Source organism: Hippopotamus amphibius, chromosome 4 (genome assembly GCF_030028045.1).
Source record: "Hippopotamus amphibius kiboko isolate mHipAmp2 chromosome 4, mHipAmp2.hap2, whole genome shotgun sequence".
Taxonomy (NCBI): Eukaryota; Metazoa; Chordata; class Mammalia; order Artiodactyla; family Hippopotamidae; genus Hippopotamus; species Hippopotamus amphibius.
Genome location: NC_080189.1, coordinates 59,759,067 through 59,785,962, shown reverse-complemented (window position 1 = coordinate 59,785,962; position 26,896 = coordinate 59,759,067). Strand labels below are relative to the sequence as shown.

The 26,896-nt window shown below is 37.5% G+C and overlaps 1 protein-coding gene across 1 annotated transcript in view; it reads right to left on the bottom strand.

Annotated features, from left to right (window-relative positions):
- Positions 1 to 1,104: 1,104 nt before the first annotated feature.
- The window catches only part of ASB4 (ankyrin repeat and SOCS box containing 4), a 180,441-nt gene continuing 154,649 nt past the window's right edge, over positions 1,105 to 26,896 (bottom strand). The window contains exon 5 of the mRNA XM_057732801.1: positions 1,105 to 2,232. Coding sequence (XP_057588784.1) covers positions 2,188 to 2,232 — 45 coding nt within the window. The 3' untranslated portion in view covers positions 1,105 to 2,187. The remainder of the gene's footprint in view (positions 2,233 to 26,896) is intronic.

The window sequence follows — 26,896 nt, the reverse complement described above, 5'->3', positions numbered from 1 at the left end:
TGTAATTGCTGATGCTTAGAGATATCCACATGTTTATGAATGTGATTTTCATCACCATTTCTTTTATTCCACTCCTGCATAAATTCAGTTGACTTCTTTATAATTTAGTAGTTCTTTTTAGTGGGTCTTTAAGTGATAAAAGGTCTTTAAGTGATAGAAGTTTCTAGTTCTTTGCTTGAAATATATTCTCAAATACTTTAGCTGAGTATACAAATATAGGTTGATAGTTACTTTTCCTTAGCACTTCAAATGTATCATTCCATTGTTTACTGGTCTGTAGTTTTGCTATTGACACATTTTTGTTTTTTGTGTAATTTTTGTGACTTTGTTGGTTGTGTCTTTTGTTTGTTGTTGTTTTTAAGATTATAGGTTCTACCACTTCACTGTGATGTATTTAGGTGTAGATTTCTTATTTATGGTTTTTACAAATCACGTGGTTCTTGATACAATTTTTTTTTTTTTTTTTGGCACACGGGCTTAGTTGCTCCGCGGCATGTGGGATCTTCCTGGAGCTGGGATCGAACCCGTGACCTCTGCATTGGCAGGAGGATTCTTAACCACTGCGCCACCTAGGAAGCCCTGTGGTTCTTGATTCTATGGATTCAAGTATTTCTTCATTTTTGGAAAATTCTCACAGCCTTTCAAGAATGTTTCTTTCCCTTTTTTTTTTCCTATTCTGTCCTTCTGGAACTCCTAATAGGTATATGGGGACCTTCTAATTCTACCTTCCATGTTTCTTAAATCTTAATCTGTTTCCTTTTCCATCTCATAATTTCCCAGTGCTTCAGTCTATCTGATATCCTCAGTTAGAGCTGCCAGTTCACCTGTTCTTCAAATGTCTTATCTACTTTTCATTCATCAGTTTTAAATAAAATTATCCATATTTCTCTTTCTTATTCTTTTATGTAATGTATCTATTATTTTTTCATATTTTCTTATTCCTTAGAGTTTCAATTCTTTCATCTCTTAATTATTTTAAACATAATTTATATTCAGCTTCAGCTTATCATTCTATTATCTCAAATTCTGGGGTGATAATTCTGCAATTTTTGCTCACTCTCACAGGGAATGTCTTCTTTGTATGACTTGTAATTTTTTTTTTATCATGAGCTCTCTTCTTTAGCATGACTATTTTTTCCTATGAGAACTCCATAGGACCTGTATTGTGGAAATATTTCTTTTGAATGTTTGGTTTGGGGCAGGAACTTAGGGTAATTTTGGCCTAGGGCCAATGTTATATTAATTCCTCAACCTAGGGTGAGGGTTTAACCTTCTTGGGTAGGCTAAGTTCAAACCCTAAATCTATGTGAGGCACAGGTCTGCGGTATTAAATTACCGGAGATAACACATTTGTTTTGATTTCTCTACCCAGAACCAAGTGGAAATCTATATAAATGTATCTATTGTCTCTCTTTGTTAGGGAACAAGTATATTTCTTAGTCTACCCTTTCCCTGATAGTGCAGTCTTTTCAGGGTATCAGCTTTATGTGGGAAGTAGTTCCAACTTTCTTTCTCATTTGAGCCCTGTATTAGTCTACTCAGGCTGCCGTAGACTGGGGGCTTTAAACAGCAGAAATTTATTTTCTCAGAGTTGGGGAGACTGAAAGTACAAGATCAGGGCGTCAGCATTCTCAGGTTCTGGTGAGAGTTCCCTTCCTGGCTTGCAGATGGCTACCTTCTTGCTGTGTCCTCATATGGCAGAGTGGGGAGAGAGAGAAAGGGGTGGGGAGCAGTGAGCTAGCTCTCTGGTGTCTCTTCTTAAAAGGGCACTAATCTGATCAAACTAAGGCCCTACCCTCCTGACCTCACCTAACCATAAATATCTCCAAATATCCCATCTCCAAATATCATCATATTGGGGGTTAAGGCTTCAATAATGACGTTGTGGGGGACACAAATATTCAGCCCAAAACAGGCCCAATTCTTTGTCTACTTTCCCCTTGTGGATATTACAGCCAGACTTCCAATCTACCATGAGCAAGGTCCTCACTCAACCCACACCCTGCTGCAGCATCAGCTCACAGCAGCAGCTTAGTACTCTAGCCTTCTGTTTTCACTACATTTCTGGAACCTAGGGACTTCATTTGTTTTCTCTGAGACAACTATCCAACATGTCTAGGATTTTTCAGGTCTTCTAGTGTTACCTTATTGCCAGAAGCAGAAGTCTCTCACACCCGGTGTTTTCCTTCATTTATGTGATCTAAACAAGTCGTCTGAATTTCCATTCCTTTCCTATTAAAAAAGGATGATGTACACAAGTATAATTTTCATTCATCTCATACAGTAATTCTGAGAAAGAGCAATTAGAGATAGCAATATGTTGCAAATTAAACATGTTAAATATAGCAAAAGCAAATAGAGATTCTCTAATAATGCATTTTAATTATAATGCATTGATATTACACATTTTATCTGAGGATATTAAAGTGTATTATAACTACATTATAATTCCTTGAAGAGACCATGAATGTTTCCAACCCAGCAACCACAGAACAATAAAGGACCATTTGAGATTTGATTGTAAATTAAGCATTATTGACTCCCTTTTTAAAGATTATAAGTACAATTTCTAGAATATTACCCTGTTGGTGCAGAGAAGGGCATTTTTCTCAGGACATGAGTTGAATAATTATAGTGGTTTATTTCAAAGAAGAGTCCTACAGGGCGAACAGTTCTGGGAAAAGTGAGAAGGAGTTAAATATACAAATAATCTTTGTGGGAGGTAGGATAAACATTGGGAATTGGGGGCCCTGGAGTCTCTTTATTGTCTTGCTATATCCCAGTGGCTCTGGGACAGATCGTATTCTCCTGTGCCTTCCTTTTTTCCTCTAGAAATAAAGAAAAACAAGATTCATTGAAAAAAATTATTTATTAACCATGAGGTCAAGCCTAGTGTGTTTAGTACCTGGAGAGGACGGAGAATGGGGAAACTGAGCTGGCCTTCTTCATAATTTACAAAGGCAGAGTCTGTCTGGGGGTTTAGATCCATGGTTAGGTTAATCCTTCAAAGAACAGGGCTAATATCATGGAATCAAACTGGCTTCTGTAGTATTCTCCAGAACAGGAATTAGTTCAAACTCAAGCCAGACCTTCCTTTGGAAACAAGTAAGGCTCAACATTAAGGATCAATTCACAAAACTGTTTGGGAAAGGAGCTGATACTAAATATTAGTGCCAGCTTACGAAAGCCGTCAGGCATTCTACCTGCTGGTTTTTAGGGGATTAATCTCCATTCTAAGTAGCTAGGGATAATATTCAGTGAACCACAAGGCCACATCAGTTGCTAAAATATGGAGACTACTACACTAGTTGGTAAAAAGCAACTGTCCTGAGTGTCCAAAATTGCCCGATCTCTTTGCCCCTTTTTAGTTTCCCTGCACTTTACAACCTACATCTCTCTCTCCACGATTAAGATTTGCTCCTGGCATGGCAGCCCCAGAGTCCTACACAAGCACTAGGGCCAGAGTCTGCTCTGATAAGACGGTGCTGTATTGTTGATTAAATGTTCTACATGTTGTCCTAGCTGAGCCTGCAGGCCTGAATTGAACCAGAGCTTCCAGGTTCTAACCTTTAGTGCTTCCAATGTATGTATCTTAACAATCTGACTTTATGGGGGTTCCAGATTTTGGCTTAACAGACCAGTCTGACTTCCTATCTTCCTGACCATTATTGCTGCATGTTCTCAATACCGATGAATCCTAGCGTTTTAGATTTCACAGATTAAGTAAACAAATATATCAATGCTTAAATATTTTGTAGACTGATATAATCTATTAACTTTTTATCTTGCCAAGGAAAGACCATTAATTTTAAAAAATCATCTTCTGTTACCATTATGCTATTTAAGAAAGAGCAGAAGGACACAAATTCAGAAAAAACCCCGCTAAAGAATTTATCCTATGAAATACTCACTATATTCTTTCTCATTTTACCAAAGACTAGTGATAAATTAACCATGGACTGGTAGTGAGCAGTGATATTTGCAAACCTGCACTGTACTCCCTATACTAATGTTTCCAAGCTTAGCCCTAATGCAGCTCACCTGATTCATTTGTTTTCCTTGCTCCAGCTTGGTTTGGTGTTCCAGACCCTGGACTGAACCCTGATTCTAAAAACTAAAGTATAAAATGAAGATAGTCTCAGCATTGATTAAGTCCTATCACTTCTTCCAACGCTGCTGGAGATGAAGGGGAGCCCTACAATTGTAAATTTAATCTGGTTCTCTGCCCTGAGGCTGGACAGAGTCCAATATTTATAGCTTGTCATTTTCTCCTTTCCATGCAACACATTGACACTGTATAAGTATTTACGCGCGTATTATCCAACAGTATTAGAGCTTTCCTGGTAACATGAATTACTCCATGAACAGTATGCAAATTTGTAGTCAGGGCTTAATACCAGGCAAAACAGTCAATACCTATCCTGTAGAAAATAGTTCTCTGGCTTTGAATAAAGAGTAAGGACCTTTCATCTATATATTCAACTACATCAAAGAATAAGTGCTTCCAATGCATATTATAAAACTACAGAAAAAGAGTTTTATCTGACACTTGATAATTTTACTAAACTATGTGTGGAGGAAAGAAAAGGCTTCAGTAGCAAAACAGAAAGACATAATTGATTACACTATTAGGATGCTGCTACAACATGAAACAAGCATCATAAGATTGTAAGAAGACAGCTAATAATGTATTTCTGACATCAATAAAATGAGTTGTTTTTCATCAGGGTTGTGAAATTCCTGATTTGTTTTGGCCTCGTGTATTATTCTATTATGGCATGATCATTCTCATTATGCTTCCCGAAGCCCTATCAACAGATAGAGTCTAGACTCTAATTATCTCTATATTTAGTCAAAATAGTCAGGCTTCATCTGTTTTCAGAACAGTTAATGTATTTGGCTCATTACTCTGAAAACACTGAGTACAATTCAGCTCACTAAAAACGCACCCAGCGTTAGCTTATGTAAGGAGCATTAAGGTCCACTATGCGATGATTTTATTCTTTTCCTATGGCAGTGAGTCCGGAAATAATAGCTATTATTTTTGATCACTTATAATGTACCAGACACCGTGTTCCCCTTTTATATGCATTATTCATTTAGCTCTCACAACAACAAATTATTATTCCCATTGTACCTATTTAGAAGCTCACCTGGAGTCATGCATTTAGGATATGGCAGGTGCAGGACAGTCTGATTTCAAAGCCTGAAGTCTTAACCACCATATTATAAAAAGTACTTGATTCCATAGACTGAAACTTTGTGTCTGATGTTTGTACAGACCACATACAGTTACGTCCTCAAAGAGATGAAACTTAGTGCTTCAAATCTGACATGAGTCTACTTTGGATGTGAAGACAGCATTCATTTTTATTTATTTCTCCAGGAAGATTACTCCCCTGCTCAACATCCTTGAACGAATTTTTATTGCTCTTGAATAAAAAGTCCACCATCTATGAGTTCCTGGACGCTTGGACTCGCCTCCATTCCAGGCTCCTTTACTTCCTTGGTTCGACTACTCTGGCCTCCCATGGTTCCTCCAGCACTCCACGCTGCTTCCTTTCTCAGGGCTTTCTCCCATCTTCCTTCTGACTCAAACATTCTCTCTGTGCCTACTCATACCTCTAGCCTCAGTTGAATGACATTTCCAAAGAATCCTTTCTGGACTTTCCAGGTTACATCAGGTTCTCCTGCACTGTTTTTCCATAAGACCCTTGGTAGTCATCATCACAGGTTCTAAATGTATCCTTAATTTTGTGATTATTTCTTTTTTATTATTTTCTTCTATTTTTTCCAGTTCTATTGAGATATAATTGGCATACATCACTTTATAAGATTAAGGTGTACAACATGATGATTTGGCTTACATACATCATGAAATGATGACCACAATAGGTTCAGTAAACATCCATCATCACATACAGATACAAAGTTAAAGAAATAGAAAAAATGTTTTCCTTGTGATGAGAACTCTTAGGATTTACCCTCTTAACAACTTTCATATATAACATACAGCAGTGTTAATTATATTTATTATGTTGTACACTACACCCCTAGTACGTACTTATCTTATAACTGGAAGTTTGTACCTTTTGACCACCTTCATCTAATTTCCCCTTCTCTCACTAAAATGTAAGATTCAGTAATACCAGGGGCTATACTGGTCTTGCTCACTGCTATCCAGCCCCTGAATCCTGCCCCTGCCCTCATATTTGTTGCTAGGGATTACTGACTGAATAAATAAATTAATAAATGAGTGAAAGAATAATGATGGATTTATGTACTTCTACTGTCTTCTTAAGCAGATACCAGCTAAGGTTAGTCTGTACCCGTGGAACTGAGCAAAGCTATATGATTCCATGTGCTTGAGTCTATGCTTTTTGCTCTGGCACTAGACAATGTTTTAGTTCATTCCTAACAATTTCCCTGAAACTGCTATGCAAGAAAACAAAAATAAGTATAGGACTAACTATTCTCAGGAAGTAGCTGCAGTGCTTAGAGCATGATGGAAGAAGAAAGTGAGGAGACTCTGCTTTATATTTTTAGAGATGGAAACCAGAAATGTCACATTTCTTCAATACTGACCACAATGGTTAAAGAAAGTATACAAAAAGTTAATTGTTAAGAGGGCAATGAAGAAGATATGTTTTAAAATTCTTAGACTAATTTCTTCATCATTGCAAATAGCCAAAATAAAATATGTGTAGGTAGGATTAAATAACTATATATAGGATTATAGAATCAACATCATTTTTAGAGAATCTGATAGGAACAAAAGGACTTTGAGGTAATTGGTGGCTTTGAGATAATTCATTATCAATGCTGAAATCTATAAGCTTTTAACGTTTTCTATGCCTATTAAACATTAACTGTTATTTTATAGATATAATTGGGTCATAAAGGGGCAGAGGGACTTCCCTGGTGGCGCAGTGGTTAAGAATCCGTCTGCCAGTGCAGGGGACATGGGTTTGATCCCTGGTACAGGAAGATCCCACATACCGCAGAGCAACTAAGCCCATGTGCCACAACTACTGAGCCTGCGCTCTAGAGCCTGCGAGCCACAACTATTGAGCCCATGTGCCACAACTACTGAAGCCCGCGTGCCCAGAGCCTGTGCTCCACAGCAAGAGAAGCCACTGCAATGAGAAGCCCACACACCGCAACCGCAACTATAGAAAGCCTGTGTGCAGCAATGAAGACCCAACTCAGGCAAAAATGAATAAATAAATAAGTTTATATAAAAAAAAAACGGGCAGAAGGGAAGGGAGAAATACTCTGTTCAAATCTATTTCATAATGCACACTCCCATCAAAAATTAGCTTTTTTTATTACAAAGATAATTCATCTTCATTATAGAAATTTTAGAAACACTGAAAAATATGAACAAATCATTCAAATCCCAACAATTTCAAGAAAATCTTAGGTAACATATGGTGTATTTCTGTTCAGTCTTTTTGCTGGGTATCTTTGTAACATAGTTGCAGTAAATTTGCATCATACAAGATTGATTATAGTTTTTAAAGTTTATCTTTTATGATTTATAACAGGAAATATGCCTGCAATTATAAAATATTTTGGGAAAATAGATAAAATAAAGAAAAAAGTGAGTATTACCCCATATGGCACTACCCACAGATAAATACTAATAACATTTTGGCATATGTTCCTACAAATATTTTCTAGGGTAATTTTTTAAGTTGTTATATTGTATATATTGATTTATAGCAGAGTTAACACAGATATTCACAGATCCTAGAATGCTGCAGAGTAATTTCTAAGGGCTCACAATTTGCTGCCTATTTCATTGCACCTGGTCTACTCACATGGCTCAATAGAATAAAGCATTCTATGGCACCATGCATTTAATTTTAAAACTCCTTTTGCTGATTTTTTTATTGATTTCATTGATATAAGTGGGCTAATACACAAGATCAGGTTGTTAAATCAGACTCACTTGAAGAATGCAGTAACAAGCTTTACTAATAATTGTAGGATACGGGCAATCAAGAGGCATGGACAATCAACAGATGTATGGATAAAGAAGATGTGGCACATATATACAATGGAATATTACTCAGCCATAAAAAGGAATGAAATGGAGCTATATGTAACGAGGTGGATGGACCTAGAGACTGTCATACAGAATGAAGTAAGCCAGAAAGAGAAAAACAAATACCGTATACTAACACATATATATGGAATCTGAAGAAATGGTATCGATGAACCCAGTGACAGGGCAAGAATAAGATGCAGATGCAGAGAATGGACTGGAGGACACAGGGTTGGGGGGGCAGGGGGCGAAGGGGAAGCTGGGACAAAGTGAGAGAGTAGCATAGACATAGATACACTACCAACTGTAAAATAGATAGCTAGCGGGAAGTTGCTGTATAACAAAGGGAGATCAACTCGATGATGGGTGATGCCTTACAGGGCCAGGACAGGGAGGGTGGGAAGCAGTCGCGGGAGGGGATATGGAGATGTATGTATAAATACAGCTGATTCACTTTGGTGTACCTCAAAAACTGGTACAAGAGTGTAAAACAATTATATTCCAATAAAGAGCTAAAAAAAAAAAAGGTATGGACAAAGCAGACAGAAGTCCAGGACATCAAAGGTGGCTCCATGGGTCCTTTTACCCCACATCAGACATGTTCTCTCTGACCCAGAATCATAGATTAAGTTTCAGATAAGGTTTTGCAGGTTTATTTCACATACCATGAAGAGTGCTTAAGTTATGAAATATCTTCATTTTATACTCCAAAGAGTTGTATAATTTATGTGAGATTCTTCAAGGAACCATGTATCATAGATCTATAGGTTGTGGGCTTATTTACCAAGTAATCCTTAGAAAGGACATCATGCTAAGGCATTCTATGATAAGAAATCTTTCCTTTCTCAAATATTATTAGTCTATTTATCTGGAGTTCCAGTTGACAAAGAGATTAGACTGGATTAACCTGCCTTTTTCTTTGCCCTGGTGTAATTTCTCTCAACACCCTCAAGGAAAGTGAATGGATCTCTGACCAGCTGTTAAAACTCTTTCATTCTCAATAAGCAATAGGAAAAGAGAAAAATAGTCCCTACAATTTAGCTCCTGATTTTCCACCCCCTAATTCCCACATGGACATGATTTTTAGTGGATGTATAGTCAATGGTTCGATCCCTCTGATACCTTTTTTACCCCACCTTCATTTTGAAAAACTCTTAGCCATTCCCCCCTGCCCCCCCCAAATTGCCTCTAATCTGTTCTCTCTTTCCTATCTCAATTGAACTCCAATAAAAAGTATGTTAGAAACTCCCAGAAGATAACAGAAAACTTAGATGACCTTGGGTATGGTGATGTCCTTTTAGATACAACACCAAAGGTACCATGAAAGAGAGAAGTGATAAGTTGGACTTACTAAAATTAATGAAAAAAGACATTTCTCTTCAAAAGATAGTGTCAAGAAAATGAAAAGGCAATCCATAGACTGTGGGAAAATATTTGCAAAACACATATCTGATGAAAGACTTATTCAAAATATATAAAGAACTCTTAAAACTCAACAATAAGAAAACAAACACTGATTTTAAAATGAGCAAAAATCCTGAATAGAAACCTCACCAAAGAAGATATTCAGATGGTAAGTACACATATAAAAAGATGCTACACAGCATATGTCATGAGAGAATTGCAAATTAAGACCACAGTGACATATATCACTGCACATCTATTAGAATGGCCAAAATCCAAAACAAAGAAAAACTAAAATGCTGGCTAGGATGTAGAGCAACAGAAACTCTCATTTATTGCTGGTGGGAATTTTAGGGCAGTGAAACTACTCTGTATGATTCTATAATGGCGAATACACATCATTATACATTTGTCAAAATCCATAAAATATACACCAAAAGTGAACCCTAATGTAAACTATGGACTCTGAGTAATTATGTTCATAGTTCACGTTAGGACTCGCCCTTTGTGTCTTGCAGTCCTGTGAGTTTTGACAAGTGCCGTACTGTCACGCATCCACCATTACAGGAGCACACAGAATACTTTCACTGCCCCCAGATCCCCTATGCTGCACCTATTTAGCCCTCCTCCTCCCTGCCACCGACCCCTGACAATCACTGATCTTTTTACTGTCTCTACAATTTTGCCTTCTCCTAAATATCATATTTCAGACTTACTCCCTTCACTTTACAATACACATTTAAAATTCTTTCATGTCTTTTCACTACATAAAAGCTCACTTCTTTTTAACCTTGAATAATATTCCATTGTATGGAAGTACCACATTTTATCTGTTCACCTACTGAAGGACTTCTTGTTCACTTCCAAGTTTTGGCAATTATAGATAAAGCTGCTATAAACATTTGCATACAGGTTCTGTGTGGACATAAATTTTCAACCCATTTAGGGAAATACCTAGGAGTGCAATTGCCAGACTGTATGGTAAGACTATGGTTAGCTTTGTAAGAAACTGTAAAACTATTTTCAAAGTGGCTGTATTATGTTGCATTCCCACCAGCAAAAAATGAGTGTTTCTGTTGCTCCACATCTTAGCCAGTCAGCATATACTATTGTTAGACTGGGATTTTGTCCATTCTAATAGGTATATGGTAGTATCTCATTGTTTTAATTTGCAATTCCTCAATAACACACCATGTAGAACATCTTTTTTTTTTTTTTAAGATTTTTTTTAAGGTGGACTATTTTTAAAGTCTTTATTGAATTTGTTACAATATTTCTTACAGTATTTGTATAATTTGTACAGTTTGTTACAAAATTACATTGTTGTTTATGTTTCTTGGCAGAGAAGCATGTGGGATCTTAGCTCCCTGACCAGGGATTGAACTCCTACATTGGAAGGAGAAGTCTTAACCACTGGAACGCCAGGGAAGTCCCTGAACATCTTTTCATACCTTCATTTACCACCTGTATATCTTCTTTGGTGAGGTTTCTATTCAGATCTTTTTGTGTTGTTTGTAGTTGAGTTTTAAGAGTTTGTCCAGTGGGAAGTTGCTGCATAACACTGGGAGATCAACTCGATGATGGGTGATGACTTAGAGGGGTGGGATAGGGAGGGTGGGAAGGAGTTGCAGGAGGGAGGGGATACAGGGATATATGTATAAATACAGCTGATTCACTTTGTTGTACAGCAGAAACTGGCACAACAGTGTAAAGCAATTATACTCCAATAAAGAGCTTAAAAAAAAGAAGTTTGTCCATTTAGTTGTTAATAGTTGTTATTGATAACAAAGGGAGCCCAACTCGAGGATGGAAGATGCCTTAGAGGACTGGGGTGGGGAGGGTGGGGGGGACTCGAGGAGGGGAGAGTCAAGGAAGGGAGGAAATATGGGGTATGTGTATAAAAACAGATGATTGAACTTAGTGTACCCCCAAAAAAATAATAAATAAATAAATTTTAAAAAAAGTAATTTCTATTTCTAAAAGTTATATTTGATTCTTTTAAAAACCTGCTATGCTAATTTTTTAGTTTTCTATTCCCCACAGGCATTTGCAAGTTTTTCCTTTATTTATTTAAAATTATACAACATAATTATTGTAAATTATTTGCCAATAATTCTAATTTGCTGTCAAGTATCTGTTTCTATTTTTTTTTCAGTTCTTCTCATGGATAATAACTTTTTTTCTTATATGATTTGAGATTTTAGACTGTGCGCTGCACATTATCCTTGAAACATTATTTGTGGAGAATCTTTGAGAACTTGAACGAAGGTACCTTCTTCAGAAAGCATTTTCATTTATATTTCTGTCAGGAGCCTAGAGGCGTTACTAGCCTAAGACCAATTTAGATTAAAATTAAACTAAATTCATGGCTTGGTATTTTTTGAATGACTTAAATGATGTGAATGCAGATCGCAAATCTTCACAAAGTCCAATTTGTAAATATAACTTCTAAGGGAAAGATTTTATTCACCTCTGGTGGGTAGCTACCACCAATACAGACTGTTGGGGTTACTTTGGGTGGTCATGGTAATAAGTTTACCTACTGTCACCCTTACCAAAATGAGCTGGCCCTTGGGAATCTCAGCTTAATGTGGTGAGGGATCCTATTTTATTCTACTCATTGAGCAAGTCCTGGGGCTTGATGTCAAAAATCAAAGCTCAAGTTTGCAGAAATGGGCAAAGGCCCTGAAGGCAAAGGGACTGAATCTCTGGGCCCCCATTTTCTTCATAGGCCTCAAAATTCCTTGTTTTATTTTCAGCTTTTAATGTCTTTAAGATTTTAAAAGATTATTATTGGACCCAAAATGTTCAGTTGTGGAGTTCTTTATATTTGACACAGACCACTTAGTTCAGTGAGGTATTAGTCCCAGCAAATTGATCTGCCTTAGTCCCAGAAATGGAAGTCTCACTCATGTCTTCTCTATCCTCCAGCCCCCCTTTCACCCTGCAAAGTTGATATCATCCAGGTTTCCATCCTTGGCGTTCTTTTCTATTTGTATGTTTCCTCCCTTGGTTTGGTGACATCCATTAGTATTGGTAGAATTTTCAACTCCAATGTTACATTCCTGACTTCCACTCTGAGTTAGACCTTTCCATGTGGATGTATTTGCCTGCATCTCTATCTTTTCTATTCTGAGAAGAAGTCAGTATCTTCTCTCAGGAACCGGTTCCTCCTTCTGTCACAGTCATCTGTGAAACAGTGCTATTTTCCCATGCAGCATCCTCAATATGTAAAATCACAGTTGATTCTTGTCCATCCTGTATAATCAGAGACTGACAGTTCTTTTACAGGATTGACAGCTCCCAACTTAGTTGACTCTCATCTGAGCTGTTACTACCTTTCTCCTGAGCTCCCTTTCCCTGTGATCTTTCACCCCGGTCCATTCTGGGCATTGCCTCCATTATTTAATGCCCTTTACAAGAATCCTGCCAAGAGTTCACATTTCTCAATGGAAAAAGCTCAGCCTTCATAATCAGTTGTTGTGTAAGCCCCACATGAACTTCCTCTAGGCTTACAGAACTTACAGAGCAACTGATATGCTTGCCATATTTAGAAGAGTTTTAAAGTACTATCAGAGAAAATTTGTGGCTGAATTAAAACAGGTACACAGAAAACTAAGCAAATTTTTAAAAAAGACAATTATTAATCTTAGAGAAATGAAACAGAGAAAGGGAAAGTAATCACACTATAGCATATGGTTCAGCTGTTATATTTATGTATACATTCAAATGTAAGTATTGAAGAATGATTTAACCAAAATTATGACACAAAGTAGGATGAGGGGAAAATGAAGAGAGAGGACACACAGGACACATCGTAGCATTATTCACAACAGCCAAGATGTGGGAACAACCTAAGTGTCTGTTGACAGATGAATGGATAAAAAAATGTGGTGCAGACAACACATACAGTGGAATATTATTCCCCCTTACAAAAAAGAAGGAAATCCTGCCATTTGCGACAACATGGATGAACCCTGAGGACATTATGCTACGTGAAATAAGTTAGTTACATAAGGACAAATACTGTATAAGTCCACAGGTATGAGGCATCTAAACTAGTCAAACTTAGAGAAGCAGAGCATAGAACAGTGGTTGGCAGGGTCTGGAGGGATGGGGAAATGTGGAGTTGCTGTTCAACAAATGTAAGTTTTCAGTCATGCAAGATGAATAAGTTCCAGAGTACAGCATTGTGCTTGTAGTTAACAATATTGTACTGTACATGTGAAAATTTGTTAAGAGAGCAGGTCTCATGTTGTGTGTTCTTACCACAATAAAAAAAAAAACTGACTTGGAAAAGAAGGTAATCATTAAGAATGGGGTCAAATGGCTTGTCAGATGGAAGAAAGTATTATCGTTACTATTATTCTCTGACATTTATCGGTGTTTATCTCACTGATGGAATACTCACATCTTCTCTTCCGTTTGGCCTGTTTGGACCAGTAATCCAAGTAACTGGCCTCTATGATTGTGGTAAATAAATTCTGAGCCTTGAAGTTGCCTCAAAGATTGGCTGAGGAGGCTTTGGGCAGCCCAGCACCCCCTGAATATAAATCCCAGAAGACAGAAACTGCAGAAAGAATGGAAAGAGTTTACTTAGGATGTTTTTTAACAAGCCTGAAAACGTTACCTTTTGCTATGAGTCAAAAAACAAATTAAAAAAAAAGGAAAGAAAAAGAGGAGAGGACAGGAACAGAAGCAAGTCCTCATCTTCCTTATCGGGAAGTCAGTATGTAAGTCTAAAATTGCAAAATAGAAAGTAGGAGTAGGAGTGCTTTTTATAAATAGGATATATTGTGAGTGGAGGAATAAAACTGAGTAGTCATTTATAGAAAGATTTTTCTTTCAATAGGAGGAATAAAGAATGGCTTCATGGAGGAGATGTTTTTGTTAAATTTCTTTTGGTTGCAAGAAACAGAATCTTGCCTGACTTGCCAAAGAAAAAAAAGGGTGGGGACACTTTTACTATATAAGGATACAAGGGTAGTTCCTGGAACTTAGGTGTGGAAAGTACAGCTGAGCCTAATGAGAAACTGGAACCAGGAATCTGGTGCCAAACAGAACAGAGGTTACTCTATCTAGCCCATCAGAGTCAACAAGGTCTACAATCTTTGCTTTTCTCCGAGCATCTACCTTCATTTCCATTTATGGAATGATTTTCTCTGCTTCTGGCCATGGTTGCTGCAGAAAGACATCCTCAGCCCTAAAGCCTACACCATCCAGGTCCAAGGCAGACCATCGGAGACTCACTAAAACGTCTGAATCCCAGTTCCAAACTCCAGAAGAGGGGATCTGAGTGTCTCAGCTTTGGTCAGGTGTCAATTCTGGTCGTGTTAGCCATGGTAAGAATAGAGGGTTCGTGTACAACATGCAAAGCAGCAGGAGCTAGTACTGTGGTCAGAGGATGAAAGGAACTCAAAGAAGGAGGGGCATAGGCTAGGCAGAAATCTCAACAGGCCAACATCATATATTTTTAGGATAGATATGTTTTGGGAAAAAGAGATATGAGAAAAGAATTCCAGGCAGAGGAAAGAATCGAGGCAAACAAGTGCAGGTCCTGCCTGGATACCAATACCTAGTTCTGCTTAGCCAGCAGGGAGAAAGTGAGGGAATGCAGTGTAAAATAAGTTTGGAAACAGATTCTCTGACCTTCAGACCTAATCCCACTCTTCATCTTTGCCCCCTGTTTGAAGCAGCCAATGTTCTGTTTGTCTTTTTCTGGTGGTTGCTGTGTTTTGTACCTGCAGATTGCTTAAAGGATTTGAAAACCAACCTGTTCAGACCTGTCTGCAAAAGCTTATGGGGGTAAAGAAGTAAAAGGTTTGTAGGAGCATCCAATTTGTCTCCTACTTAAGACTGTACAAGGGAACATTTAATATCCTAAATCCTCAGTTAAACTGGTTTCATAATTATTTTTCCAAGTGGAGTTCTACCCAAATTTATCCTTAAGAAGCATTTAAAGTATTTGTAAGAGAACAAGTGATTTTTCAAGTGTCCAGTGTAATATCAAATTCTGATGCCATTGCTTGACAGAGGAAATAAACTTATGAGTAGAAAAATTGCCTGGAAAAATACCAGGGTAAAAAATATATCAATATTCTTTAACATAACAAATAAAATAGACAAAAATATCTGAAGATAAATTTTTGAAAAGGTTAAAAGACACTAATAAACAATATTAGGAATAAAATAATCTATGATGCTTCAAAGATTAAAAAGATAGTAAGTTGGCTAAAAGCCTATTCTATGTGATGCATTTGAAAGCTCAGACAAAACAGATAGGCTTCCAGAAAAAATACAACATACCAAAATTTACTTAGGAAGAAACAGGAAATGTAAACAGTTATATAACCACAAAGGAAATTGAATCAGAGGTTAAAAATCTTCCTACATAAAAAACCAGGTCTAGTGAGTGGAGCCAGAAATTTCAGTAAATAGTCAAGGAAGAAATAGGTCTGCAAACACTGAAGAAAAAAAATTCCAATCTCACACAAACTATCTCAGTGTATAGAAAATTGGGGACATCCCTAGCTCACTTTACTAGGTTACTATAACTTTGATACAAAATCCAACGAAGAATGAGAACAAAATTGCAGCTCAGTCTTGCTCATGAACGCAGATACGAAAATCAGAATATTAACAACACAGTCCATAAGTGTGTGTGTGTGTGTGTGTGTGTGCATGTATTAAGATAATGCATTAGTTGGTTGATCCCAGGAGTGCAAGTTTGATTTTACATAAGAAATAAATTAATGTATATCACCAATGAGAGGAGAATATAATCATCTCAATAGAAATAGAAAAAGCAAGTGAAAATTCCAAATCCTTTTCTAAATTAAATGAAAATAAATTAGAAATAAAATAGAACTTCCTTAAACTGACAAATGATAGCTACAAAAAACCTACATCTAGCATCATATTTAATTATGAAATATTTAAAGCATTCTCTTTGAGCTTAGGAAAAAGACAAGGGTATCTGCTAGCATTATTTGTATGATATTGTACTGGAGTGCTTCACTAGTAATCAGACAAGAAAAAGTAATAAAAGATATGAGAATTGGAAAGAAAAAAACAAAACTGTCATTTTAAATTTGTGGCTATATCTGTGTGTTAGAAATCCAAAAGAAGCTACAGATAAATTACTAAAATTAATATGACAATTTAGCACAGTTACAAAATTTAAAACTCAATATATAAAAAAATGTATTTTTTGCGCTTTATCCAAGCATAAATGAAAATTTAAAAAAAAATCTATAATAACATCAAAATTGCAAAATATCTAGGGATAAATATAACCAAATTGTTCAAGAACTTTATGAAGAAAATTATAAAACTCTACTGAAAGACATTGAAAACACTTTAAGTAAACATAGATGTACACATCATGTACATGGATGAAAAGGCTTGACACTATAGAAACATTAATTATTCTCAAACTGGGTGGTGGTTTCAATGATATTTCCATTAAAATCCCAACAGGTATTCTTTGGTACTTGACAAGTTGGTTTTAAAATTTATATGGAAGAGCAAAAGGCCAAGAAGAAAAAGAAGAAGAAAAGGTGCTTATTTTATCACATACTTAGAAGTATTATAAAGCCATGATAACTAAGACAGAGAGTCTTGTCATGCAACAGAATAGAAAGTTTAAAGACAGGTTTACTCATATATGGATCTTTGATATATGACAGAAGGAGTGTAGCAGATCATTAGAGAGAAAGAATGTACTTTTCAATAAATTATCTTGGCATACTTGGGTAGCCACACATGAAAAAATAAAATTCTATCCCTCTTGCACACTATATTAAAAAACCAGTTGCATTAGACTAGTCTTAGATGAGAAAGGCAAAGCTAACAACAGAGGAGAGTGTTTTTATGACCTCCAAATGGTGAAGGATTTCTTAAAACACACAAACCATAAAGGAAAACAAATTCTATTGCTTCATTCAAAAGATATAAAAATAATTAAAAGAAAATACACAAACAGGGAGAAAAGATATTTTGACACACAAAACCCACAAAAGATTAATCTCCAAAATATATTTAAAAAAATAAAAAACCCAAACCAAAAAACCTCTCTTACAAATCAATTAACAAGAGAACAATTCAAAAAAAAGAGGGCAACATTTTGAACAAGAACTTTCATTTATGAATAACATTAAATGGAAATAAACATAGGAAAAGATGATCAACTTTATTAGAAATGATGAAGTGTAAATTCAAACTACAGTGACATAAAATATCACACCCACAATGGAAATTAAAGCCTGGCAACATTACATGCTTGTGAGGATGTGGGAAAATGATGGATTTTATACAACTGATAGAAGTGTCTATAGTTGCTACAACCACTTTAGAACACAATTTATTTTCTAATAAAATTGAAAATATGCATACCCCATGACCCAGGAATTCCACTCTTAGAAATCCATGCACATATGTACCAAGAGAAATACCCTAAAATGTACCTGGCAGTACTATTTATTATTTCAACAAATTCTAAGCAACCCAAATGCCTGTCAACAATAGAATAGATAAATAAGTTGTGTGTTATTGCAATGAATTACTATGGACTAGAAATTTAATGAAAATCCCAAATGCAGAAATGGATGCATGGAACCACTGTAGCCTGTCACCCAGTCACCTCAGCTAATTTCTGTTGTTCCAATTCTTATTTTGCCAACCTATCTCCCAATTACAAATTTAACATCCCACATAGATTTGCCCACAGGGAGAGAGGGTACTGATCAAAAGACATGAGTCACCAGAGAGCTTGATAGCTCCATTCCTCACTGTAATTTAAAGCTGGCATTCTGGCTGATATTTCAAGTTCTGTAAGCATCCTTAGGGACAATCTATGCTTGTTGAAAAGATGGAAAGATGAATCATTCCAAGGACAAGTGGAGGGGGAAGCTGAGAAGGAGGCACAGAAGCAGAAGGGAAGAAGGTGGTCATCCAAGCCATGTTTCAGATGCAATAACAAGAGACTTTACTATAGGGGCACTTAAACTGGTTGCAAACTGAAATTTGAGTGTTTACAAAGCCCATATATAACTTATAAGGTAGTAAGTGCCATTGTGGAAGACAGCATCTTGTCATGGAAAGAGCAAACTTTTCAGAGTCACATCTGACTCACGTATTGGCTTCCTCACTCATGATGTGCCTACATCTCTGTATAGTCACCTGTAAACAGAGTTGATAATATTGGTGATGATTAAAGATAATATACTGAAGCTCTTCTCAAAGGCAGGCAGCTTGGTAAAATGGAGGTAAAATGGTTTTGATCTCAGACTCCAGTCTGATTCTAGCTCTACCACCTTCTGGTTATACGGTTTCCAAGACTCATTCTTCTCATCAACACAATGGGGTAATGAGACCTACCTTGGGGATATTGTGAGATATAGAGGTAATAAGCCCAGTATTGACACTTCAGACGTGTTCAACACAGCTTACGTAATATTACTGTTACTGGATGTGGGTCTACTATTTTAAAAAGCAAAACCAGAGATGGCTAGGACAGAGAGAGCCAGAGAGACTCCGGGCACGAGGAAGAGGCGTAGCTACTACAGTGATAGGCCATCGGCATGAGCTGAGAGAAGAAGTAGCAGTCAATAGCTACATGGGCCTAGCTATGTTAGAGTAAGGAGGAAGTGGGCATCAGTGACTCAGACATGGAGACTTCTACCTGAGGACACATCTCTATTCACTGGAAAGAAGGGCAGGAAGAAGCAGTACTACCAGTCAGTCCCAGAGAAAACTGAGTAGCAACGGGTAATCAGAATAAAAACTCTGACCCAGATGTAGCTGGGAGTCATATAATATGGGGACTTAGATGGTAGCAGAAGTCAAAAGACTGTGGTATAAATCAAAGCATGAATTACACATTCAAAGCAAGCGCCCACAAGATCAGTGTGAGGCCCTAATGCAGAGCTGCCTTTGGCTTCTTAAATGTTCCAACCAGGCGAAAGTAATCATTTTCTCCTCTGCGAAAGGAATGTTCAGGAGCTCTGGGCTGCCCTGGGGTACTCCTGACCTGTTCAAGGGTCTGAGGAAGGCATGCTGGCCAGGGGATGCAGCCTTGCTTAACCTGGGGCTACAGTACTTAGAACCGAGGGAAAAGTTCTGCGTGGCAGCATGCTAGCCAAAACCTAGATGGCCAGACACACCACCCAGAACACCAGAACACCATCCAGGCAGAGTCCTAGACATTAGGATGGAAAGCAGGTTTCAAAAACTGTGCTGGCAATGGTTTCTACAAATGGCATTTTATAGGATGTGGGGACTTGAGAAATAACAGGTGGATGGGAACAATCAAAGCCACAGAATTTGTTTGACACCACTGTGCAAATGTCTACAAGTCCTAGAGACAAAGATGAGGGGGCTTTACCTGCAAGGAGCCAAGCACACCCCATTTTCAGAATGGCAGGAACTGGCATTAAGGGCCCACAGTGGAGTCGATGCCCACGGCACACCCCAATCCTAAACCAACGCTCTTTAGCTTGAGCCAGTTCTCTGCTACTTCTTAGAAGAGACACAGCAAACAAAATGTTATTCACAAAGATATCCACCCCTGAGTTCCTGGCTATGCTGGATGCAAGTTTGGTCTCTGAAGAATAAAAATCAATTTCCTGAAAGAATTCTGTACAAAAGAGTGTGTCATTTTAAAGTACTATGAAGAGCTCTATAAGTATTGTTGACTTGGAAAATCATCTTGAAGGGAATACAATTGTATTTCTTGAATGGAAAACTAATCCAACTTCAGAATAACTTTCAGGATCGTTTTTCTTCCCTAGTTTCCTCTCACTGAGGACCTTGGAAATGCTCTAATACTGTAACTATTTGCTTGCAGCTGCTTAGGTTTACTCTATAGCTTTAATTTCAGCACATTCATTGTGGTCTCAGTTGCAGTTTACCACTTGGCTTAAACATGATGCCCTACTCAGGGCACCAAAGGGTGCTTTGATTTCACGTTTGGTAGGAACGGTAGTTCTTTCCTCTATCGTTTGTAAATCGCTTTACTTAATCATCAACATTGCCAAAAAAAAAACAAAGTCACCTGGATGCTTTTGAGCATTAATAACAAAGGTCTGCTTTTTCCAAATGCCCTCCAACTTGAGAAGAAATAAATCCCCTCAAATTCCACCTCCCACATCAGAGGGTTTATTCCATCTCAACTTAGACTGGGGAGCAAACTCTTAAGGAAATAACTAGATTTTCTAATCCCAATGTAAAAGGTTTAAAGTTTTAGTGTACAACTCAACACTTTTAATTAATAATACTGTTCTGTGGTTCTTCTATTCACCCTTTCTTTTACCTGGCTAAATATTCAATTCATTTTTTTTTCTTTTCTTTTTTTTTTTTTTTGGGCACACGGGCTTAGTTGCTTTGCGGCATGTGGGATCTTCCTGGAGCTGGGATCGAACCCATGACCTCTGCATTGGCAGGCGGATTCTTAACCACTGCGCCACCTAGGAAGCCCCTCAATTCATTTTAAAACGTCTATTTATTTCACCAAATATGACATCTCTAAGCCACAGGATTTATAAGTAAAGTCATAATTGTAAATTCTGGTATTTGTCTCTCTCTGGTACTTCGGGGGGGAAATCCTCATGTCCTTCCTTTGTTCTGGCTTGGACATAAGTTTAAATATTCCTCCATTAAAAAATCTATCTCCACCAGGCTCAGCCTCTGTGGCCATCCAAAATCCTGACCTTTCTCTGGAATACTCCTTGGGTTTCAAACTTAAATTAGCTCCAAGCCTATTTTAAAGAATTGGACTTCTGTTTATATATGAGGAAAATAAAATTGCCTTTTTTGTTAAAAAAAAAAAGTAAACACACTGGAGCTGTGTTCTGAATGAGTAGCAGGATTTATCACTTTTATTTGGGAAGACTTGTTTCTGGGTCTTATTGTTATTCTGTTAAAAAACTGCCTGTGGGCTAGTCTGGAAGAAGGAAACTGAGAAAAAGTAGGAGCTAAATTCTGTTGCATAACAACGTTACAGGGATTCTTGACTTGTCCTTGGCAAGCAGAGGAGAAGGAAGAATTAGGGACCCCAGGAAATGTGAGGAAGTGGGAAGACAGGAAACACAGACCCAGCGACCTGAGGCATTTGCGGCTGAAGGGAAAGGGCCCTGATGGGTTCCCCTGTGTAGGGATTTGCCGAGTTCTTTTGGAATAATGGAGTCAGCCATTCAGTTAGCGTCTTCATCTGTGCTGGGATCCTTCTATTATCCCCAAACCTTTATTCGAATCCTGTGACTATAGCAGCTGTGTGGTAGACCTGCCTTGAGGAATGAAGGAGAAGGTGGCTTACGGACATTTGGAGCAAAGATGAAGAAAGGATAGATCGGGCCGCAAGAGTGGTGACAAAACACGCATGGGTGACTAAGGCAAGGCTGGGAGAAAGGATTCTGAAGGACAGATGACAAACAGCAACCAGAAGAATGTATGCTCCTCCCACCCCAGAAGCCTCACAAGTATTAAAGAAGGAGCCAAACCTCCCAAAGCTACGTGGCAAGGAGATATAGCTGACATAAGACATGTACGCAGAAGACTGGCAGATTCAGAGATCTATGAATTATGTGTAACACACAAATCTCTTTTTTCTCCTTAAAGAGTCAGTATCGTTTCACCTTCTGATGACATTTATGTGGAAAACACTCATTGCCATGCTTCTTATGGTTGACTCTCTTCAATCAAAAGCAAACGAATCCAAAAGAATTGGTTATTCTCTACCAATCCAACTCATGAAAGATTTGTTTTGTGGGACACTGACAAAAGAAACTTGTTCTGTTTTACACCTGGTGGTGATATATAAAAATCCCTATGAAGGGGGGGACTTCGAGCTAAATCGTGTTGGTTTCTGGCTGCTCCATTAGCCAAAGTCCTCCTTCCCTTCACTCCTTTCAAAGATGGAAGCAAGGAGACAAATTTATGACTCTCCATATTCAGATGACATAACACGAGGATGAACTTAAGAAATGCCATAACTCCCATCTCACAGACACGTTCTTTGCTGATAAGTCCAGAATCAGCTTCCAGAATCTTCTCAATACTAGACTCCCAGCAGCCACTATAAGTGAGTTAGAACTGGCATGTGAGATGTTGTGGATTCTTCCTGTGCCCTGTCTCTTCCTCTCAGCTCACCTTTTACTATACACATTGCTGCAGCCCGTGCCTCTGCTCACAGGTGTTTCCTGATTGCACCTCACATTAGCTTCACCACTTATCTCTTACTTTCTCACCTATGGCTTTTCTGCCACCACCCTGAAGGACCCTTTGGGAATCTGTCACACTCCCTCACATGTGTACCCTGGAAGCACAGAGGGAGTTAATACCCATAGAGCAATTCTTGACAAATGGAAAATGCAAGCCAGTGGATGAGTGCCAAGTATCCCCCTTTTCCGTCCCTCTTGGTGAGGACACAGTCTGAGACACAGTCTACATTACTTGTCAGCGTCCCACCTGCCCATAGCAATGACCAACTCAAGAACGCACCCTTATGCTAACTCTTCCTCCTTCCCTCCTTTGCTCCTGTTTCTTGGGACCACTTCCCAAAATGAACTACCTACATACATGCCCTCGTTTTTTGAGGAGAAAACCAGGCTAAGCAAACTATACCTTAACCAGTGAAGCAATAATAAGCTTTATAAATAAAACAACTTGATATTTATTTTGTTATTCTTCTTTTATAGTTTCTCCCTCAAGAAACCTAGAAAGGATTTAAACATATGGTGTGACAAACTGTCCTTTACACCTCTTCATTGACTGACATGAAATATTGTCATGCGGATTAACTTATAATCACACGCTAATTAATCTTTCATTTGCATTAAAAATAACTTATAGATGTTTGAAACATTTGCATTTGGTTTTGTCTCTGACAGTTTAAAGTAACAGAACTTTCCACTTCTTTTTGAATTTTACTTTGAATGTTAAGATCTGGCTTAACATTTATTCCTGTATAGTATGTTGACATATTTTTATACTTGGCACTGTTTTTATGGATTATATGAGGTTGTTTTGATAAAACCTGATGTTGGGTTTACCAGAATTGTCCCTGCCCTCCTGGAAATTCTGGCTGTTAATCTATGTCCTGTCCTCATTATGCTTTAAGTCAAAAAAAAAGATCTGGGATGCCTTCGGACTATCAAGACTTGGGATTTGTTCTTCGCTGTGGCTGCCCGGTTCCTGGGAGTCCATGGAAATGGGAGTTGGAGGGTCAAAAGTAAGTAATTATGATATACCTCAGTAGTCAACTGTGATGAGGGCAACGTAAATAGGTAACTAGTATTTGTAGCATTCCAATTCCAAGTTTTATATTAGAATATTGCCCCTTCCCTTCTGGCCAGTGAAGGCAAGTTTCTTTGTACCTGTTTATCACTCCACCTTTGTTTATTCTCATGTTCATCATTCAGCAACTGTCCCCATTCCTGTTCCACGGCTGCACTGAGAAGGATACGTTTTTCAGCGTGGTGCTGATACCACCTGCCTGGAGAGCTAGCCATCACAATCTTTCACCTACTTAGAGTGTCTGCAGTGGGGACAGGGTGTGAAGTGGTGGTTTGTTTCTCAGGGCCACAAAAAAATCACCTTTTATCATCTTTAACCATTTGTTTTATCTTGGCTCTTTTTGTTTTATTTTTTCCTTTTATTTTTACTGAGATGTAATTGACATATAGCACTGTGTAAGTTTGTGTACAGCAAAATGATTTGCCTTTATAACATGAAGTGATGACCACAGTAAGTTTAGTGAACAGCCATCATCTCATACAGACACAAAATAAAAGAAAGAAAATTTTGTCCTTGTGATGTGCACTCAGGATTTTCTCTTAACTTTCATATGTAACAGTGTCAATTATACAGCAGTGTCAATTATATCTATCACGTTATATATTGCATTCATAGTATTTATTTATCTTGTAACTGGAAGTTTGTACCTTTTGACTACCTTTGTCCAATTTCCCCTCCCCACCTCCCTTGCCTCTGGTAACCACAAATGAAGACCTTCATCTTTTATTCATGCTATTAAAGACTCCTCTCCAATCACTTGGGCATTGCTGCCACTACGAAAAACAGTAATTTTCTTAAAAAATTAAGAATAGAACTACCATATGACCTAGTAATTCCACTCCTGGATATTTATTCAAAGAAAATGAAGACACATTTTAAAAGATACATGCACCTCTATGTTCATTGCAGCATTATTTACAATAACCAAGATATGGAAGCAATCTAAGTGTCCATCTATAGATGAATGGATAAAGAGGATATAAGATATATCTATGTAAAACTCAGCCATAAAAAATGAAATATTGCCATTTGTAACAATATGGATTGAGCTAGGGGGTATCATGCTAAGTGAAATAAGTCAGATAAAGACAAATACCATATGATTTCACTTAAGAGTTATAACCCTTTATAACTTGTTGTCTTATTCTCTTGTAATGTAAATGGCTTTTACACTATTCCAAAGGCAAAGGGAGAAGCCCCTTCAAGAAATTAGTCTGTGATAACTTATGATAATTTAACTCTTGACTTTGGATGAATGAGGTAGGAAGAACACAAGAGATCCGTAGATGTTATGTGGTTCCATTTTGAGAAAGTCTACTCTGAGACAACAAGAAGCGATGATTACAAGGTTGAGTCAAAGGAAAGTAGGCTAAGCTGACCTCTAAAGTAAGTAATGAGCAATTAGTGGTCTTCGGAAACAGAAATTTGTATGACTACTCCTTTTTTAGGTGTGAAAAGAGTTAAGACCAATCCTGGATCGTAGCTGGAAGTCTTGAGGCAGCTCAGAAATGAGGAAAAGTGTTTTCCTAGAAGGGAAAGCTTGTGTGTGTGTGTGTGTGTGTGTGTGTGTAAAGTATCATTCATAGCTTTTAATCTAAATTCCACTTTTGGAATTTTTCTTTAATACCATCTAAAAAGCTATATAAATAAAAAGATAGTGAAAAGTCAGAAACATTACACGTTTATTGGTTAAATATATTATAATCTACAAATTCAATGCAATATTTTGCAACCATAAAAGTTAAGATTATAAAGACCATGTAGCAACAACATGAAAAACATTTATGGTATTTTGTGAAAAGGCAAGTTTTCTCAACTTTGGTGCTATTGACATTTTGGGCCAGATCATTGTTGTTGGCAGTGGGGGGCTATTTTGTGTACTGTAGGATGTTCAGCAGCATCACTGGTCTCTACTCACTAGATGCCAGTAGCACCACCACCCCAGCTGACAACCAAAAATATCTCTAGACATTGCCTAAAGTCCCAGGCTTTGAGTAGGGTATGGGAAAAGTGCTCATGGTTGAGAACTACTGATAAGGGGGAAATCAAACTACAAAATTGCTTCTATGCTATGATTAAATCTTAGTGAAATTAAGTATGCATCTAGATCAAAACAAAGATTAAACACAAAAATTGAGAAGACATACAGATGGCCGAGAGGCACATGAAAAGCTGCTCAACATCACTAATTATTAGTGAAACGCAAATCAAAACTACAATGAGGTATCACTTCACACTGGTTAGAATGGGCATCATCAGAAAATCTACAAATAATAAACGCTGGAGAGGGTGTGGAGAAAAGGGAATTTTCTTGCACTGTTGGTCGGAATGTAAATTGATACAGCCTCTATGGAGAACAGTATGGAGGTTTCTTAAAAATCTAAAAATACAATTACCATATGACCCAGCAATCTCACTACTGGGCACATACCCAGAGAAAACCATAATTCAAAAAGACATGTGCACCTCAATGTTCATGGCAGCACTATTTACAGTAGCCAGGTCATGGAAAGAACCCAAGTGCCCATCAACAGATGAATGGATAAAGAAGATGTGGTACATATATACAATGGAATATAACTCAGCCATAAAAAAGGAATGAAATTGGGACATTTGTAGAGACATGGATGGACCTAGAGACTGTCATATAGAGTGAAGTAAAGTCAGAAAGAGAAAAACAAATACCGTATATTAATGCATATATGCGGAATCTAGAAAAATGGTACAGATAAACTGGTTTGCAAGGCAGAAATAAACGGATGTAGAGAAGAAACGCATGTACACCAAAGGGGGAAAGCAGGGGGTGGGTGGGGTGGGGTGAACTGGGAGACTGGGATTGCCATATATATATTACTAATAAGAAAATATTACCAAAGTGTACACTTTAAATATATGCAGTTTATTGTATGTCAACTGTATCTCAATAAAATTCTTAAAAAAACACAAAAATTGGAGCATTGGTATATTAAGGTGGGGGATTCAGAATGATTTTCCTTTTATAAATTCTCAAGAAATAAAAATTTGTAAGGAAAAATACCAGAATTGGAGTGACAGAATATTACAATTGTTTTATTTTGCAATAAAAATGAATGGTTTGAGTGAAAGAAAAGTATAAGAGAGTCATTTTCTTACCTCTAGTCCTAGTAAAGT